General features: G+C 53.9%; 1 protein-coding gene across 5 annotated transcripts in view; it reads right to left on the reverse strand.

The window, feature by feature from the left end:
• The window catches only part of ZNF618 (zinc finger protein 618), a 180379-nt gene that overhangs the window by 37720 nt on the left and 123327 nt on the right, over nucleotides 1–19332 (reverse strand). For 4 of the 5 annotated variants that reach the window (XM_058694421.1, XM_058694420.1, XM_058694422.1 and 1 more), the window contains exons 4-8: nucleotides 9741–9818; nucleotides 9086–9124; nucleotides 3871–3960; nucleotides 2923–2958; nucleotides 2753–2830 (exon numbers count right to left, since the gene is read on the reverse strand). In XM_058694421.1, coding sequence (XP_058550404.1) covers nucleotides 2753–2830; nucleotides 2923–2958; nucleotides 3871–3960; nucleotides 9086–9124; nucleotides 9741–9818 — 321 coding nt within the window. Of the gene's footprint in view, nucleotides 1–2752; nucleotides 2831–2922; nucleotides 2959–3870; nucleotides 3961–9085; nucleotides 9125–9740; nucleotides 9819–13457; nucleotides 13554–19332 lie in introns of all 5 variants that reach the window. The other variant, XM_058694419.1, reaches the window with a different exon arrangement.

The raw sequence follows: 19332 nt of genomic DNA on the forward strand, positions 1-19332 counted from the left end.
ATTTTTCAAGTTACTCTTCCCTATCCACATTTAAAAAAAATCAAGTAAACTGCAGCTGAATTCAGACTTACTGTTTTCGATAGACATGAGTGAACTGTCCTTGACCCTCCCATTATCATCGTAGTCATGAGCATGGGAGACCAGTGCCATGGTAGTTATTTCTCAGATCTGCAGCAGGAGAGCAGCTGACATGCAAGGCCCCTAGGACAAACTGTCTCCTTCTAGAAGGATTCCTCTGCTCTGTCATGGCTCCAGCTTCTTCCTCCCTAATTCTCCAATTTGCTCAGATGATGTGGATATGGAAGGTGTACTTCCCAGCATGCACTGCTTCAGGGTCTCTCCTCTTCCCGGACCAACAAAACTCTATTGGTGGTGCGGTGTGCCTCTCGTGGCTCCTCTCACTCTATGCCTTCTCATTTTTAGAGTTCTGTGGCCTTGGGCTGCTTGAAACCCAAGCAGCAGCGTTCTTACCTCATAAGGCAGCTCCTGAGCGGTGACGGGAGATGGTCACACTATTTTAGCAATCTCTGCTCCATAACGTCAAGCTGGGAGCGTTCAGGGAGCCAAACCCAGTTCCCTTTGCTCAGTGCAATTCCCAACTGCTTATGGTGTGTGACAATTCCACCGGCCGTCTGTCTGACTCAGTTACTGATCTACAGAACAAGTTTCATCTAGTTCTGTACCTTCCTGGGTAATAGGTACCACTTATTTACTAATGCCTTCCGTGTGTGCCTAAAAGACTACACTAATTCCTGCGCAAACATAACCTCATCTCATCTCCACGACAATCCTGAAAGAACTGTCACCACCCCATTCTCGAGTTAAGGAAAGCGTAGATTAGGGAGATTATAGAGCATGCACGCCCTCACGCAGGTATTAAACGTAGAGCTGGGGTTCATAGATGGGGTGCTCTAAAGCTCTTACAATCGGCCGTCTCTCGACAACACCACTCGTGTGTTAAGCCCTGGATGCAAGCCAGGTGCTGGGCCAAACACTTCCTGCAGGCATCCTCCAACAGCCTTCCAGAACAGATAGACGCTCTTGTCCCCAGCTTACAGATGAGTCAGAGGACACTCAGAAGGGGGATAAAGTAGCTGGTAAATTGGAGATGGCAGCGTTCAAATGTGGGCCGGATTCCAACTCTACTTTCATAATTATGATGCTGCAGACAGAAGGGCAGTGCTACCCCGGGGCGGCTGGCAGACAGTACTAACGTGGCAGGTCACAGACCCCGCTGTCCCCGTCCTGTATCTGTCTACGAATGTCCATCATAGCACGTGTCTGATTCCCATGTAGGTTTCCCCACGGTTTAACTTATAGCAGTTTCAGTGTTGAGGGTTTCATCATTTTCTGAGCGAAAAAGAAAACGTGCCATATGCACGGTAAACACATGACAAGCGTTATGCTAACCACTTCGCAAATACTGCTGCCTCTCCCGTTTCTGGAGTGCTTTAAGAGTTAAGACAAAGCAGGCTCATCCTCTACCACGGAGGAGGAAGGACGGAGAAACAGGATGGGGACCGGACCAACGGCTTCCAAGGGTCAGGGCCAAGCTCCACCCTTTGAAGAGCATCCCCAGCTTCCCTGCGTTAGCTCCTCGACTTTCCTTGCCTTGGATTTCCTCATCCTTTCATTCAGTGTCTGTGTGTCTATTCTGCAAGCTACCTTCAATCCTTATTGTAGCGAGGCAGAGTCGACAAAGGCCTTTTCCTGTTGGGTGGTAAGCAAGGAAGGGGAATGTGAATTCCTGAAGGGCTGGGCCAGACCCCTCTCACTCGTGAGACTCTACGCAATCCATTCTTCTAGAAATAGCCAAAACAGTCTTCCTAAAGTGCAAATCCGATCAAGTCCCTTCCCCATGTGGTAAACTCTCTGGCTCCTTGTCCCTCAGAATGAAGTCTAGATGCCTTCCTCTGGCATTCAAGGCTCTCTCTCAAGACTTCAACTCAGAATTGATTTGCCTTTCAATTCCCAGAACAGGCGCTGCTCTCCCACTTCCGCCTAAGACGCAAGAGCTCATTCCCCACCCTCGTCCCCAAGCAGAAGCCTCCAGGATTCCCGCGGCTGGCCAGGTACTGCGCCAGCCCCCATGGCTCCTTGCACTTCAGATTATGCTGGAACTATCTGCTACTGACCCACTGCCCCCTCCCTGTACCCAAGGGCAGGGCCACAAATGCCCCGCCCACTGCTGTGTCCCCACCACACTCAATGCAAGTATGCCGAGAACAGGCAGGCCGCTGTGTGACTCCTGCCCTCAGGGGTTTACTTGGGACAAGGACAGCATGTCTACATGTGGCTCCCCTGGACAGCTTCATTTGCTGAGGAACCCCTTCAGATGACAAGAGTTATTTTCCGAGCACCTACTATGTACCAGGCACTGTGCTAATAGGTGATTTACATTCACGATCTCATTTAATCCCCCAACAAACCTTCGGGGAAATGTCATCCTCATTGACATGTAAGGAGCCGAGGCTCAGGACGGCTAACAGACTACCAGGGCACCAAGCATGTGCTCCTTTCACTGCCCTGACCGTGACCCTGTGCTGTTCTGCTGCTCCTCAAAAGCTAAAGTCCTAAGACTGGCCCATTTGACAGGTGGGCAAAGTGAGGTCTAAGGAGGTCAGTGGTCACTGGCCAGCACCACTGTTTCAGGGTAAGTGATGTCACCCTCTTCCAATGGCAAGACTTAGCCCTCAGCCAGTCTCCCCCGACCGGCCCAGCCCAGCCCAACCCCAGAGAGAGGCCCGCATACTTGGCCCGATTTTCTGGAACGGTTCCGGGGGTTCCTCCTTCACTTCGTCAGTGGCCACGACACCTTGGTCGAAGGGGTCTGTGGGAGAACACACAGCCCTTAGCGCCCTGGCAACCAGGTCTTGGGAGTCCGGCCGGGCACAGGGAAGTGAGCAGCCACCAAGGACTTACCTGTCCGATTCTCAGGGGCCCCTTCCACACTAAATACTGCACCCGGGCAGGAGGCAGCAGCCGCAGAAGGAAAGAAGCAAACGGGAGGCCTGTTAGTCCCTGCCCACGGCTGCCTCTGCCCAACGCTCCCAGCCTCTGGGGCCCAGGAGAGCCTACCCTGGCCAGCATGGAGGCCCCAGAAAACCAGGGGCAACAGGAGGGCACATCCCAACTGGGACACAGACTGTGCCTCCATTCCCCATCCACCCCACGGGCTAGGGTCCAACCCAGAGGCGGGCAATTTCTGCCTGGCCTGTTTCTGGGTCGCCAACAGCTACTTGAGGGGCCAGGGCAGGAGAAAAAAAGGAAGAGACCAGTAGGAAAAAAGAGGCGATGTGAAAAGGGAAGCCAGCGGGAGTGAGTGGCAGGGCCTGGTTGTCACAGCCTGCGACAGGCTGGGGATGTGGGGCTGGAGTGGGAGCCCCCCTCCATCCTTTCCAGGCCCAAGACCCTATTTCTAGGATTGAGATTCTAAAAATAAATTACCTAAATTTATTGTTCCAATTTCTAACTCTATAACTGAAGACACTAAAATACCATCATTCATTTTAAAAAACTGGTTTAATTTCATCAGAGCATCTGAATACTCAGTATGAAACTGTAAAATGCATCGATATGAAATTGCTAAAATTCGACGGATTTTGACCTACAAAATGCAATTTCACTTGGGTTACCCTAATCAGAAGTATGTATGGAGTAGGACGGGGACCTTCTCTCTCACAGAATCCTCAGGATTCGGTCACTGCCCTCCTGGTCTGACTGCCCTCTGACCTTCCTCTGGGTGGGAGGAGGGCGGGGACAGCTGGTGGGTGGGGTGGCAGGGGGACAAGCGGCCCTGGGGGCGGTGGGGGGGGCGGGGTGCTCCTCTTTATCTGACTCTACTTCCCGGCAGTGAGGGGCCTCACTCACCATCCACCGCGTGCAGGTCCCGGTGCTCTTGGAAGCAGCTGTAGTATTTGTACTTCTTCCCACAGATGTCACATGTGTACCTGAAATTGTCTGCGGGGGACAGAGAGACACGTGTAGTTACCAGGACTTCGGTCACTCGGGTGGGGTTTCTTTGGGCCAGCTCATCGGCTTCACGACCCAAACATGAAACTAGCCCAGACTAGCCCCAGCTGGTGAGCCACGGAGAATCAGTGCCAGGGACGTTAGGGGTCCTCTCCACAAGGAGACTGGAGGGTGCTGAAGCGACTTTCAAACCAACCTGCAATCCCACTCTGTGAGCTGAGACCTGAAAAGGGCCTGACCCCACCTCCCTTCTCGAGGCTCTGCACGTGCAGGGTGCCAGACCAGGCACTTCCTGTCTTTCCTCCATTGGTTCTTGTGACTGAGGGGGAAGAAGTAAGCCATTAAAAAAAAAAAATTTTTTTTAATGTTTATTTATTTTTGAGAGAGAAAGAGAGACAGAGCATGAGCCAGGGAAGAGCAGAGAGGGAGAGAGGGAGACACTGAATCCAAAGCAGGCTCCAGGCTCTGAGCTGTCAGCACAGAGTCTGATGCGGGGCTTGAACTCAGGATCATGACATGAGCCAAAGTTGGACGCTCAATCGGCTGAGCCACCCAAGCGCCCCAAGAAGTAAGCCATTTAACACACAGGTAGGCTGAGGTTCAGAAGGGACCTGTCTGTCCCAAGCCCCACAGTTAGGAGGGCCTGTGGTAGGCAGCTTCCCAAAGACCCTGGCCTCCTGGCATTTACCCCCTGTACGATCTCTTCCCCTTGAGTCTGAACCAGATCTAGTTGACTTGCTTCTAATAAAGAGAAGGGAATGAAGTGATAAGATGTCACTTCTGAGATTAGGTTACAAAAGCCCGTGACTTCTGTCTCTCTCACACCGCCTGCCTCTTGCTAGCTGCCATGTTGTAAGCTGCCACAGAGAGAGAGCCACACAGGAGCCTCTGGTGAACAGCCAGGGGGGAAGGGACACCCTCGGTCCAACAACTTGGGAAGGATCCTGCCAACAGCCATGTGCGTGAGTGTGGAGGTTGGGCCTTTCACCGGTTGGGCCTTGAGAGGAGACCACAGTCCTGGCCAATGCCTCACGTGCCTCATGAGACCATAAATCAATGTTTGTTTAAGTCATTCAGCCGTGGGACGGTGTGTTGCACAGCAATAGATAATGCACACAGGGCCAGAGTTCAGATGATCCCTACCTAGGTCTATCCAAATTCCGGGGCGGGACTCCCTCAGGACATTGCTCTCCCCACGCACTAGCACAGACGTCCTGTGTGTCTTCCTTGGGCAGATCTCGGGATGACCCGCCCACCTCACCTTCCGGACTATGTCCAGCACAGGGAGACAGAGTGGCTTACTCAAGGCTGCACAGTGGGGCAAGGCATAGCCAAGATTCAAATAGTCACTCAGCTCCATGCCATAGCTGAATCAGGGCACATGGCCTCTCTCTGCCTGGATAAGCCCACCTTCCGTTCCTGACTGAGGCACCAGCCTTCTGGCCCTCCTTCTGCTCCCCAGCACTCAAATACAGGATTGAGGAGGCTCCCTCCATCCCGACGTTGCAATGCCAGGAAATTCTATGGGAAGGTTCTGGTCCCTGCTTAGCTGAACTTAGGGGCACAGATGACATCGGCCATCTCCCTGCCTCTGCCCCCACCTCTTAGACTGCACCTGTGATCTCCCAAAGTGCCCTGGCATCTGCCACAGAGCCTAACTGGTCCCCAAGTGAGATGCACACAGCGTCAGCACACACAGTCACTCTGAGGGTCTGGGGACCCGGCATGCCACCATCCCACCAGGCCCTACCATTTCTGTGCCCACACCTGAACCAGCCAGGCAGTGGAGGGGAGTGGGGGGAGAACAGGTGGAGAGCAGAGGAGGAGAGGCCTGGTCCTGCTCTGCTTCATCCAGACTGCCAGCAAGGGCTGACCCCACCTCGGGATTCACCTTCTGCTCTTTCCCCCCGAATGTGAGGGGACAGGAAGGTAGTAATGAGCTGATTCCCAGGGCCTCTCCCAGGCCGGCCATTCTAGGATTCCAAGCCTGGCTCAAGTTCCGATCCAGCCTAGACAATAACCTCCCCTCTTCATGTCCCATCTGGACCACAATCCTCTCTGAGTGCTGGATATTGGGGAGCAGGTGGAGAAGTCAAGGGCATCCAGGATCTGCTGGTTCCAGATGGGGCCCCGCCCCAGAAATTCCTCTCCCATACCGGCCAGTGCCAGTCGCACTCCGCAGCTGCCGGCCACACTCGTCTCACATCTGCTCACATGGCCCCTCCTACCACCTCCAGTAAACGGTGAACCCCCAGCTTTCTGCCACTGAGACGCGCCTTTGCCCTGCTCTGTCGAATCCCATACCGCGACCTCTTCTCAATGCGGGTGGGGACCACAGTGCCAGGCCTACCTAAGACAGGAGTAGATGAGAACCAAAGAGTAAACCCCACAGGAAGAAAGGCAAAATAATTTTCTGTCAATGAAACGACACTTTCAGAGCCTCCAAGGGAGCTCAGAAATGTCTCCCGGAAGGGCACCACGAATCCATCTGGAGAGACAGACTCTGCAGTGGGGCTGCATGACTCCAACCCGACTCGGATGCCAATCAGCACAACTAACGCTGGACACACTCCCTAACCCGAGCGCCTTGGTCTTCTCATCTGCAAAATGGGAATGAGACGGTTCCTTCATCTCCGAGTTGTAATGAAAAATGAACAGAGCACAATGCCCAACCGACAACAAATACTTGGTAAATGTTGCCTAATATCGTTTTGGAAAGGGAATCAACGTAACAGCCGCGACAGAAGTAGACATGGAGTTAAGCTTTTCTTTTCTTAGTTAGGATACGGGTGAGCGCATATATGCCTCCATTTATGATGATATAATTTTTCTAACAGCTAAATGAAAGACCCCTGGACTAGAAGGCATGAAGCCTGGTTTCTATGCCCACCTCCATTACTAACAAGCTGCATGAGTTCTCTCTGGGACTCACTGTCCCCATCTGCAAAATGGGTAGGCTGGACTTGGTATTCTCAACATGATGCTTTTGGCTCCAGGACTCCACGGTCAGGCTCCTGTCACGAGGCTGGTGTTGTGAGGATGCCTGGCTTTCTAAGCAGGCACTGCTGGCTTGGGTCAGGATAGGGGTGCAGGACTGAGAACAAAATAAAGCACAGTGGCCATGGGGAGAAAACTCCCTCGGGAGGAAGGCAAAAGTAATGGAAGGACTAAAAATACCCTTGGCTACAGAGTCCTCAACAGCCAGGGGGCCTCCGGGAACCACGGAAGCCAGATGGAACACAATGGATCATTGAGGGGCTGCCGGAGAGGCCAGGGGCCCAGAATAGCTAAGGAAGGAAAGACAAATAGAGAAGATCTTTAAATGTGTGGCTGACCACAGGCAGACCATGGGAGCTGGAAGAGAAGGAAGCTTTTGAAGAGGAAGGGAGCCAGGGGCCAGGCTGGGGCAGGGCTCGGAGAGGAGGGACAAGCATTCACTACCTCCTAGCCGTGGCCCTCAGGCAGGTGTCTGACGTACCTGAGCCTCGAATGTCTGGAAAATGGAAGCTTAGCCTCAGCACTGCCTGCCTCTCACGTGCTGTGGGAATCCAAAGAGAGAATGGATGGGAAATGCTTTTTGGACCCAGTGCAATTAAGGCCCTGCTTTAGCTCATACACCTCCTCAAACTGCTTTGTTTTAGACTTTTTTGGTCATGTCTATAATTTAAAAAAATAACTTTTTTAAGCTGACTTATTTTGAGACACAGAGAGAGCGAGCAGGGGAGGGGCAAAGAGAGAGGGGGAGAGAAAGAATCCCAAGCAGGCTCCGCACTGTCATCGTGGAGCCTGATGCGGGGCTCAAACTCACAAACTGCGAGAACCATGACCTGAACCTAACCCAAGACTCAAAGGCTTAACAGACTGAGCCACCCAGGCGCCCCTGGGCATGTTTATTATTTTTAAAAACCTTTTATGGCAGGAGGAACAGGCTGACGAACTATGGGCTGCCCATCCTCTGCTCTGGTGAAAAATTCATTTCTGTCTGTCTCTGGCTGTGTTCATGTGGCGTGGCATAGCTGAGTGGTGGGGACAGAGATGCATGGCCTGCGAAGTCTAAAATATTTACTATCTGGTCCCCACGGAAGGGTCTGCTGACCCCAATACAGAAACCTGTCCAGCTCCTCCAATTTTCATAAACCAAAAACACCTGCGCCATGAGCACCCAGAAACCCCTGCCCACGATTTCTTCCAGGACGAATTACTTTCCCGATCTCGTACTGCCCGTGCACAGACGTTAGAGGAGGAACTCTGTGTCAGGCTTCTTTTGCTGACAGTGTTTGTGGGTAATCCGTGTGGCTCTACGTCTTTCTCTGTCGTTGCTTCACGTGAACACGCCACGACTTATCTGTCCACCCCGAGCACTGGGCGCTCGGGGTGGTTTCCAGTGTGGGACTGTTGCAAACACGGCTGCTAAGAACACCCGAGTCGCCGTCCTTTGGTGGCCACGTGCACACAGTTCGGTTGGGATACACCTGGGAGGGGAACTGCTGGGTTCTGGAGCTCAGGTTTGTTGGCTGGGGAGAGGTTCCGCCCCAGCCTACGCTCATCTGGCTTCTTACCAGGCCCGTGGGTTTAGACCTGGGGGCAGGGTGAGCAGGGCCCACGAACAGCAAAGCAGAACACTGTCCTCAGCTGGCGAGGCCCTGTGGCTTCCCAGGCGCTGCTGGGATGGCACACCCCAGAGACGAGTGCCCGTGGGTGTTCACGAGATAACTCTCCGAAGTAGCATTTCCCAAACATCAGCCATGAAGCCCCAGGCCCATCCAGGAATTGGGAGTCAAAAGAACAGAGGAGGAGATGATGCATATACTGGGTTCCGCAAGTGAGTGCTTGCCCGTGAAGGGCCCCGAGAAGTCCACAGCAAAGAAACGTGTTCATCTGAGCAGAACCCAAGGCTGCCCTGGGTTATCTGGCCAGAGAACCCTTTGCTGATCGAACACCTATCTGCCGCCCTAGGATGTGGGCCGTGGGACACACCTTGGGAAAGGTTGTTCTGAGGCTGCTACAATTCCATAAAGACCCTGTGGCTGGCCCCACAGCCTGAACCACAGCAACGTGGTTCAGGACTCCCAGAGGGCAGTCCTGAGGGACAAGAGCGAGGGGAAATACTCACTGCCTTGGGAGGCTCCCTCCCCTGAGGTGGCTTCAGTGTCTATAAGAGAGAGAAAATGAGAGGGAAGTGAGCGGACTGGACCCGTGGCCGGGCCGTGCCAAAAGAGCGAGAAAAGCAAGGGCAGGTGGTCCACCCACCACCGTGTGCCCAGGATGCTCTCCGCGCATTCAGAATGCAGCGCACACAGCCTCACAGCCCTTCTCCGTGCCCCCTGACCCAGCGCCCTTCCTCCTGGACCATCTCTCCCGTCCCCTCAGCCCTCTCATCTTCGTAACGGCCACAGCGCCCCGCCCCCGCTCCCAGGGCCGCCTCGAAGAGCACACCAGATGGACCCGCGAGCATCTTCCCTGCAGGGGCCGCCACACCAGGCGGCACTGAAGCATCCTGGGAGGAAGCGGGCCCGCATGGGGCAGGCAGGGGCACTGGTGACAGAAGTCTGGTGGCATGACCTCCCGTCCCCTCTCCCCCCGCCAGCCCTGTGTGCTCTCCCAAGTTAAGGAGGCCTCTCCTGTCCGCCTGGGTCTCCCGCCTGCTGCAGAAAGAGGGAGAGGACTGCAGCTCTGGGGGAGGGGGTCCGAGGTCATCCCCAAGGGGGCCCAGGGAGAACACCAGACAGAGAACGGGGAGGTGCGGCCCTCAGCCCTGCCCCACTCACCTCGGTGTGCCCGTACGTGGGTCTGGAAACAGTTATAATATTTGTACTTCTTGCCACAGATTCCACACTCATAGGATCCTGGACAACAGAAAAGGAAGGGACAGGTCAGTTGGTACCCAACATGTGCAACCATTAGGTCCCAGGACCCGCAGTGATGTCCCCAAGCAGCAGGAACTCTGTGACAAGGGGTCAGGGGTCATCCAACGGGCTGTCTTGTCCCCGGCAGGCAAAGGGGCAACAAGGACCAGCAGAAACTGCAGTGAGCCGGAGGTTGGGAGGCCAAGGTCTCGTTCACAAGTTTTTGCCCCAACTCTCTAAGTGAACTTGGGCAAATCACTTCCATCTCTGGGCCTCAGTTTCCAAATCTGTAAGGCGGAGAAGGCAACTCTCATACTTACTCCTTGAGAGGAAAAAGGAAATGAACATAAAAGTGTTCTTTCAGAATAAGGAATAAATGGCATCCACGGGAGGAAATCAACACGCATTCAAGTAACTTCTACCTCCGCTGCCTACCGGGATGGGACAGAGGTTAAGAGGACAGTCTTTGAATCACATGGATCTGGTCTCTGTCCCTCTTCTGCCATCTACCCACACCACGACCTTGGTAATTCCCTTAGGCACACTAAGCCTCAGTCTGCTCACGTGTCAAGGGGCTGTAAGTACCCACCTCACAGGGGTGGCCCCACGATCCCCCTAGGAAGCGCCCAGCCCTCCCACGGATGTGCCCTCCGGGGAGAGCACAGAACCCCGGGAGGCGGAGCAGCTTTCTTGTTCTCTCGGGCATGCGGAGACCCACACGGCGTGATTGCCTGACTCCAGCCCTCTGCAGGGCCCTTTTCCCGGGAGTGGGTAGACTGAAACGGCCGAGTTGCCAGCAGGCATTTCAGACAGGTCAAGGGTGGAGCCCACCCGCACGGAGCACGCGGGAAAGGCCCATGGCAGGAAGCCAAGCAAAGCCCCTCAGACCTAGCCTGGCAGGGGCCCCACGAGCAGAGGCCCCGCCCAATCCCTCACATAGGCCGGCTAGCACCTGGGCTCAGGCCGCATCCTTCCCAACAGAATGGCCAGGAAGCGCGCACCAGTAGAGGCCCTGGCCCCACTCCAGGGTAAGTGCGGTAGAGTGGCTGGGGCTAAGGGCCTAGGAACCCGCCTTTTTCAGAAGGGTCCTCAGGGGATTCTGACTCCCAGCAACGAGGTACGGGAAGCACTGGTTTTAGAGTAAGGCAGGCCTGGGAAGGAATCTCCACTCTACCACCTGCTGGCTGAGCCTTAGTGTCCTCCTGGGTAAGGTGTGGACAATGCAACAGCATCGAGTGAAGACTGAAGAAACCTCAAGTGTTCCTGCCGTGAGCCCAGATGTCCGGTGAGTGCAGGCATCACCAGTTCCTACTGTCTTCAGCCCCTCCCGGGGGCAGAGGCCTGTTTACGTGTAAACTCCAGGTATTAAGTCACAAGAGCACTGAGCTTGGAGACTGTCAGCTCTGTTCCGCCACCCCCCCCCCCACCCCCCCGCCCGATCTCAGGCACATCCCCCTTCTGGTCGGAGCCTCAGCTGCCTCACCTGTAACACGAGACGAAGATTCCTATACCTCATGACTGAGGTCAGGATTAGTAAGACACTGCACATGTGAGCCGGCTGCCACACAGACAGCCTCGCCACCGCACTCCTGTGGGTCGCTAAAGGGGACACTGTCATCCCAACACCAGCATGGAACTTAGCAGTCTGTCATCCAGTGGTTTTCTATGTGTTACCCTGGTCTCCCAGGGGAAAATACACATATGTGGAGCAAAGATCCAGTTGTGTATTTCTTCGTTTTTAGCCCCGTGATTGGCACACAATGGGGGGGGGGGCTCAATAAATTCACAGTGTCCTGCTGTTCTCCTCATCTGTCCCCAAGTAATAATGACCCTGACTCCCCTCCTATGGCTGGCTATGACCCACTCTTCAACAGTTTCTGCCAGTTTCCCTTCAACCGAGAATTTATGGAGCATCTTAAACATGCCCGGCACCGGAGCCCCAGCCGTGAGCCAGAGTGTGAGTGATCGCCGCCCTCTGTCTGCCAAGAAGCAGACAGGCCACTAGGCAAGGGGACGGGCAGGGTGATGGGGTTACCACAGTCAAGTGCAGGACGTGGTGGGCCCAGTGCAGGACCCTGGGTCAGGGGAGTGAACAGAAGAGGCGGAAGGAAAGGGGGAGATGGACGAAAGGTGCCCCAGGGAAGGTGGAGTCTCTCCCCAGAGGACTGAGGTCACAGCCTCTGACAAGGAAAGACTTGGTTCAGACTTAACCCGCTTCCAGGTGAGGTCTCTATGCCCCAGCCCTGCCACAGCCCTGGGCCTCAGTTTCTCCAACTGCAGTCAATGACCTAAAGACTTTTTCTTTTTTTAAAAATTTTTTTTTCAACGTTTTTTATTTATTTTTGGGACAGAGAGAGACACAGCATGAACGGGGGAGGGGCAGAGAGAGAGGGAGACACAGAATCAGAAACGGGCTCCAGGCTCCGAGCCATCAGCCCAGAGCCTGACGCGGGGCTCGAACTCACGGACCGCGAGATCGTGACCTGGCTGAAGTCGGACGCTTAACCGACTGCGCCACCCAGGCGCCCCAACCTAAAGACTTTTTCAAGCTGTGTAATAACTGTAGGCTGCAACGGGTCCCCCCACTTGCCAACCCCCTTGATTCTGTTCACAAGCAGGCCAGGTCCCAACCGGCTTCATGGGGTTTTCCCTCAACCCACAGAGGGAGCTGAGGATCTGTGCAGTCTTGCTCATGGATCTCAACCCACACAGAGTCACAGCGGGTACGATCATCAGTCTTACATCCTCGCCTGGCTCCCCAGAGCAGGGCCCTCGCCCAGTGCACTCCTAGGACTGAGTTCAAGGTCCTGCCTGCCTCCTCACTGCCACTCACCCTAAGACCTCAGGCTTCAGGTGCTCTGTCTGCAGAGGGGCTGGGTGTGCAGACAGCTGGAGGGTGAGGCATGAGGCAAGGGCACCAGAGTGGCAGCCCCACAGGGCAGTGGTGCCAGCAAACCTGGGCTCAAATCCTGGCTGACCACGTAAGCAGCAAGAGGCCCCGGACAAGTCATGGAAACACTCACGCCTCGGGCTTCCTCTCTGAACACAGGAAAATGGCACCCACCTCGGGGGGCGGCTATGAGCGATAATACTGTGGCTACTTAGAGCACAGTACCCAGTACAAAGCCAGCATTCAGTACAGAGAAACTGCTGTGACGATCAGCATTTTCCAAAGTTCTTTACAACCCAACTTCCTGAACGCACCCCGGGAAAGAGAGACCCACAGTCAAGCTGGTGGGAGGCGTGGCCGTCTTGGGGAGGTGCAGTGCACGGGAACTTGGGGAGGTCCTGCACTAACCTAACGGTTTAACCCAAGCTCTTCTAACACATTTGGCCACAGAACTCCTTTATACCGCTGGCCTGTTTCAGAGTTGCAGCCCATAGCAAGTGCAGCCAGAATGTTCCCGATTTCCACGTGCTCTGTCGTCCCTCTAACGGCCAAGTCTTCCAGGGCCCCTGGCGGGCTCAGATTTGCTGCCCTGTGGCAGCGACAGGGTGGAGGAGGGCGGCCCCTCACGGCCCTGCAGATGCTAGCAGGTTCAACTTATCAGGGGTCTGCAGGTGGCGGCTATGTCCAGCCGTGCCCCCACCCTCATGCCGGCCCCAGTCAGGTCCTCCTGCCCCTCAGCCCTCACGTACCAGATGCATATCTCAACGCTTGGTCAAAAATCCAGGTCCCTGAATAGCGGCTTCGCACAGATCCACCGTGGGGGCTGCCTTCGGGCGCTTTTCCATCTGAATTACGTAAGAAATCAGAAAGAGCCCTTAAAGTTGGGGGTGCCTGGAAGGGTGGGGAAGGAGCCAGGTGAGGAGGGGCTCCAAGTCTCAGGTCAGCCAGTCACCTGAGCTCCCGGGGCCTTGGCTTCTCCATCTGAACACGGAAGGGTGACCAAGATCGTGCTGTCTACATTTTCACTAAAGAACTTGTCCTGGCAGGGGACATCCACACATTCCGCTGGGAGGCTGGCCTATGGCAGAAAGCAGCGGCTACAGGCCCAAATCCCCCCAAAGTTTTGTTTTCTCTATTCTCTGACTTATAACATAACATTATTCGTAGTATGGTTATAATGCTTCTCCCCAGAAGCCTTCCAGCAAAATGAGCCTACAGGGAGGCCATGCCCCGCGTATGCCGTGGTCTTATGTCCCCCAGCCCACAGCCACTGCATATCCCAGTGTGGCGCATGGGGCGCTGACCAGCCTTCCGGGGGATTCTCAGCTCAGACCGTCCTGGCCGGAGGCCTGACTCCCTGCCAGGTAAGCTTCCTCACTCTGCGGGTTCCCCAGCTACCCTTTTGTCGTCACCATCATGGTCTACTAAATGCCAGGTGCTCTAACACTTTTCGTTCGAGCCTCTCTTACGTCTCTGCACAGGCTTGGCCTCTGAGCCCAACGCACAGGTGAGGAAGCGGAAGCTGGCCGGGTGTGCGGCGACATGCCCAGCTCACAGAGCCAAAGAGGGCAGGGTATGGACTCCGTGCCTCGGCACACGTCAGCTCAGCTCCCCGTCACACACCCAGAAAGACAGGTGATTATCCTCCCCACTGTTCAGATGAAGGAAGCGAGGGCTGGAGGGACACATATGGCCAAAGGCTGCCCAGATCGACCTTGATCCAGAACCTATGTGTGTGACCGCCACACCTCTGGGTAAGCACCAAAAAGAGATGATGCCTGTTAACATGTACCATTTGCCGACTGCAGTCAGGTCTCATGCCCATCCTCCATCCTTCCAGAAGTCCTCGTGTGGTTGGGACAACTCAATACCCATTTCGGTGATGCACATGAAAATTCTAGGGACCAGATGGCCCACGGTTGGGGCTACCCACAGCTAACGGCTGGCCAGCCTTCAGGCCTCCAGAACCATCCTACTGGCACGACACCAGGTCACCTCCAGACGCCAAGGGGATTCCCCTTCAGTCCCGGGGCTCCCCCCAAGTGCTGCCGGGCAGCAGATCCCACCCCCACCCCCACCCCCACCCCGGCACCATGTCTGGTCCTACCACAGGACCCCTGGAGTCCCCTATCCCCTATCACGGCTGCCAGGAGCAGCTGACAGAGCATGCCAGCACATGGGAGCCAAGCCTCTACCTCTCCCCAACCCTGCTGTTGCTACTGACACAAGAAGCCACAGGTGCTGAATAATAGCACCTTTCCAGCATTTTCCAGAAGCACCTGGCAGAAAGCCTGGCTCCTTTCCCAAGAGGATGGGACAGATCAGGTGAGGCCAGCTGAGACCAGAGGGGTCTCAAGGGGGTGGGAGTGCCAAGGAACACCCAGCCCTCTTGGTTCCAGGACCCAGCACGAGTTGGGCCCACAGCCTACTGGGGACGAGGGACCTGGAGAGGTAGTAAATCATGGACAAGTGGGTTTCCTGAGCCTCTCAGGGCTTGGACTCAGACCAAATGTCCTTGGGTCCAGGGTCTTCCAAGCAGAGTACAAATCACCTGGGGATACATGAGCAGTCAGTTTTAAGAGAGTCAATACCCCAATCATCAACTTTCAAATGTATTCTTCCCTAAATTCAATGTGCTGGAGACGTGGCAGTGGCTGGGGAGGCCCCACGCAGCTGGCCCTCCTTCCTACTTCCCTCCTAACCCCACCCTTATGCACTACAAACAAGGTGGTTCCTTTGTCCCCCATCCCACCATGGTGCCCCCCCAATGGGGGCTGCCCACCTCAAGGCTCCAAGCAAAGAGGGAATCCCAAGTTTAAGAGCAGACCTAGAAAGTGGGTGAAATCTAGGGAGCAACGCCTTCGGTGAATCAGGTGATTCCCAATTCTTTGCTCTTAACAAAACTGAAGAAGCATCTAACGGAGCTGTCAGCCGAGAAACCATTAACAACAGCGTCTGATGACAGACCCCGTGCAATTTTCAGTACACAATTTGGAAAGAGTTCCAAAAATTGAGTGACGCTCAAAACTCCATCCATCCCTGGTGCCTTACGTATGTGATTAAGCTTTCTAAGTACTTCCGCGTATGGAAACCAAAACACAGGAGTTCAATGAAAGCTGAATGTTGTCTCGTGCAACAAGAAGAAATACTAATTCACTGAAATAGGAGCCAATTGAAAAAGAAATGAAGCCCCATCCATTTCATCAAGAGGTGCATTTTCAATTAATTGTTTATTTTTACATTTACTGTTTATCTGAATTTGTTTTTGACAAACTGTATACTAATAATAACTCGATCGGGGGGGGGGGCATTTTAAAAAGTACAGTTTTATGATCCCAACAAAATTTTTAAGAAATTTCTATTTCAATTTATGTACATCTTGTTGTGGGAGATGACTGTAAAACAGCGATCAATAAAAGACTCTCAAGCATAAAAAATATATTACATTAGGATAAAATCCTGCGAGGGAAGTGGACTGGAAATATGAGTTCAAGGAGAGAAAGGAAAGATGTAAAATTTCTGACTGTTAAAGACGAGCTTGTTCGTATGTTTTTAAAATGGATGATGGCAGATATCAAACCGCAGTGGGTTTGGATTCTCTTGGATACATTTAAAACAATGGTTTCACGGTTATATTTCCAAAATGACACTTTTTTTTTTTACACAATACTCCAGAAATTATATCCTTTGAAATTATCTAAACTCTGGATAAAAATGTGAGACGTCAACTCAAAAATATGAAAGAATGTACGATTTCTCAAAATTCTTCTGGGAGGTAATGAACAAAAAGAAGCTGGAAAGCCGTTGGCCTTTTTGGTTCCTGTCTCTCCAGATGTAACCCCAGGTATGTCAATGTCCTGAGGCTTCAGCTAATACTGCTGGTATCTGCTTTGCATTTTGGGTCTCCTGCGTAAAAACGCTTTCATACCTATTACTTCGCTCTGCCCCCAACAAGTCTACTGGAAAGACAGGCGGATGTTACTACACCCACGGATCGATGAAGACAGTGTGGCTCAGAGAGGTTAAGGATCCTGTCCAAGACTCCACAGCGGGGCAGGTCCTGGGTCTCCTGGATTATAGTCCAGGGGCCCTTTCCCACGGGGACGCTCTAACTAGGACCCCTGCCCACCTTGAACCAGCAGATGAAGAGCCAGTTGCAGAGATAAGACGTGCCCGGGAGGGCAGCCAGAACTCCCCTATCCCCTACTCTCTGCCCCGCTTCCCTGGTGGCTGTGGCCAAGAGCTGAGTGTTAGTTCTGGCAGGCTCAGGTACAAAGCCCTGCCAACAACCTACTGAAACAGGAAACTATCAGCTGGAGCCACGGAGCAGGACCTGGCACCCCTGCCTGGGTTTGTCACAGACCAACACCCGTATGGCCGTGTCTGAATGATGGCCTGCTCCTTCCAGAGCCGTGGCTGAGCCACCGCCTCCTTTCCCTGCGCTTCCTCCCCGGGGCAACCCTACACGTGTGCAAACACCTCTACCCCTTGATGCTCAAAGCTCACTGCCTAGAAACATCCATGTAGTCCCCCATCTGAGCCTTCACTGTGCCTCCTGCATCCCATCCAGAGATTTCCAAGATAGAACTCTCTCCCTCACAGGCCTATATCCAGTTCTAAACAGTTCCCACAGTCACAGACGCCTTCCTTTTACAGAATTGAAATCACCTCCTGGTGACGGCCCTGTATCGGTTGGAGCTCAACATTCTAAAGAATGTGTCCGCTCCTTCCCCTCCCCCTCAAATGCTTCAAGTTGTGAATACTTATCCCCCATCATCTCCCCCACACCCCCACTGGCCCTGCTCCCAGTCTCTTCCTCCCCAGGACAAAAAGCCCTTAGCTCTTCTTTGGGGCTCCTCCCCACGCCAAGAATGAACTCTCTGGATATAACCTGGTTGGCCCACACCCCGTATCTGAGGAGAGCACCTGCTGCTCCTCCTGGGCTCCCTCATGTGCAACTTCCCCAGGATTAAGGGCCGATGCTCCCACCCCACAGAGAAGAGCACCCACTGCTTGGTAGTACGTTCTGACCACGCAGATCATGGCATCTGAGCATCCTTATCTGTCAGGAAATGTTCCGGGGACTGAATGTCCTGATTGTTGTAAACTCCGCTTGCCTCCTCTTTACCATCTAGGACAAGAAGGGCAAGCAGGTTCCCACTTCGTATTATTTTTCAACTCTGGCTGACTGGCAGTGACGTCGTGGTGAGCACTGTGTTGAGAAGGATTCTGAAGTGCACTGTTACAGTGTGCAGGGATCAATTAGCAATGCCTGCCACGACTGTGGACCGAGGTGTAACAACGGGAATACCTTGTGTTCAGAATTCTCCATGGTGTTCTTGAAACCTCAAGTGTGGCACTACCATTCCTCGGGCTGCTGTGCAGAGGTCCGCATGCAGCTTGACAGGTGGAAACAGGAATCTGTTGCCTCACTTCCTTTCACTTCTGGTCTTATCCAATAAAGTCATCAAGTTCAATATTACGATCTCTGCTCTTCTTGCTGAAAACCCCTGAGTTTCCCCACACTGGCTCCAGTGGCAGTGACGTTCTTTCTAAGAGTGAGAGATATCTTTCTCAGCACGGGGAACTTCTGGGCAGCTGGGAAACGGCAGCCGACACTGCAAGCTTGGCAGCCAGCCTCCTGGGCACGGATGCCCCTCCTGACTCTCCCAGCCTGGGAAGCTGCCAAGTGCCACGCACGTGTCCAAGCCCCAGCTCCTCCATGGGAAGTGCCTCAGATGATGTTTGTGTCATTGGGAACACTGTTTGTTTGATGGCAGTTACAGGACCAGTGAGGACCCGGGGGTGGGGACAAGGGGGGATGGAGCTCAGAGGAAAGGCAAACGGGAGGTACCCGCATGGCACAGCACAGAGTGACCAAACAGGGACGCTATTCTATTCGGCTACAGAGGCCGGCTCTGAGCCCCGAGCGCGGCTGGGTGAGCAGGGCGCTCCGGAGGCCCTTGGCTCTGCAGAACCTCAGGCTTCTCTGCCAAGTGCCGGGGGAACACGTTAACTCCACGACACCCGGCCACCGGGGCACAGAATGCACACCGTGGCAGGTGCACATTTAAAGGGATGGCTCTAACCGGGATTCTGCTCCTGGCCACATCCCTGAGAGGGCTTTCCCTCCTTGTTTTCATTCCAGGCGGGAGGGATTTGCTGTGAGGGGGATGGACCCTTCAGGAAGTGGAAGGAAATATCACTGACTTGCTGTGTGGCCCAGGGCAACTCTTCCTTTCTGTAGAATTGTTTGCCCCTCTATAAAATGAGGGGATAAGGGGGGTCAAATCTATGGCACGTATAGCCCCACTGACCATCTCCACGTCCATGGCAGACATCAATAATCAATCATGCCACCCTTTAGAATCGTGAACACAGGACTCCTTATAAACAGCAGCAATTACTTGGCCCACAAGACAAAATCTAGTTGTTGTCTTGAGATGAGATGAATTCAAAAAGCTCAATTCTAACTATTTGATTTTTTTTTTAATGCTTTTCTTTCCTGGCACTGAGGCCAAACCAGATTTCTCCGAGCCTGACCGTCGGTAGAAACTACACCCTCGAGGAGGAAGGTCTGCCTTGATGGATGCGAGATGAGCCTCCATAACGAGCAGGAAGTGC

The sequence above is a fragment of the Neofelis nebulosa genome, chromosome 12 (assembly GCF_028018385.1).
Source record: "Neofelis nebulosa isolate mNeoNeb1 chromosome 12, mNeoNeb1.pri, whole genome shotgun sequence".
In the NCBI taxonomy this organism is placed as follows: domain Eukaryota; kingdom Metazoa; phylum Chordata; class Mammalia; order Carnivora; family Felidae; genus Neofelis; species Neofelis nebulosa.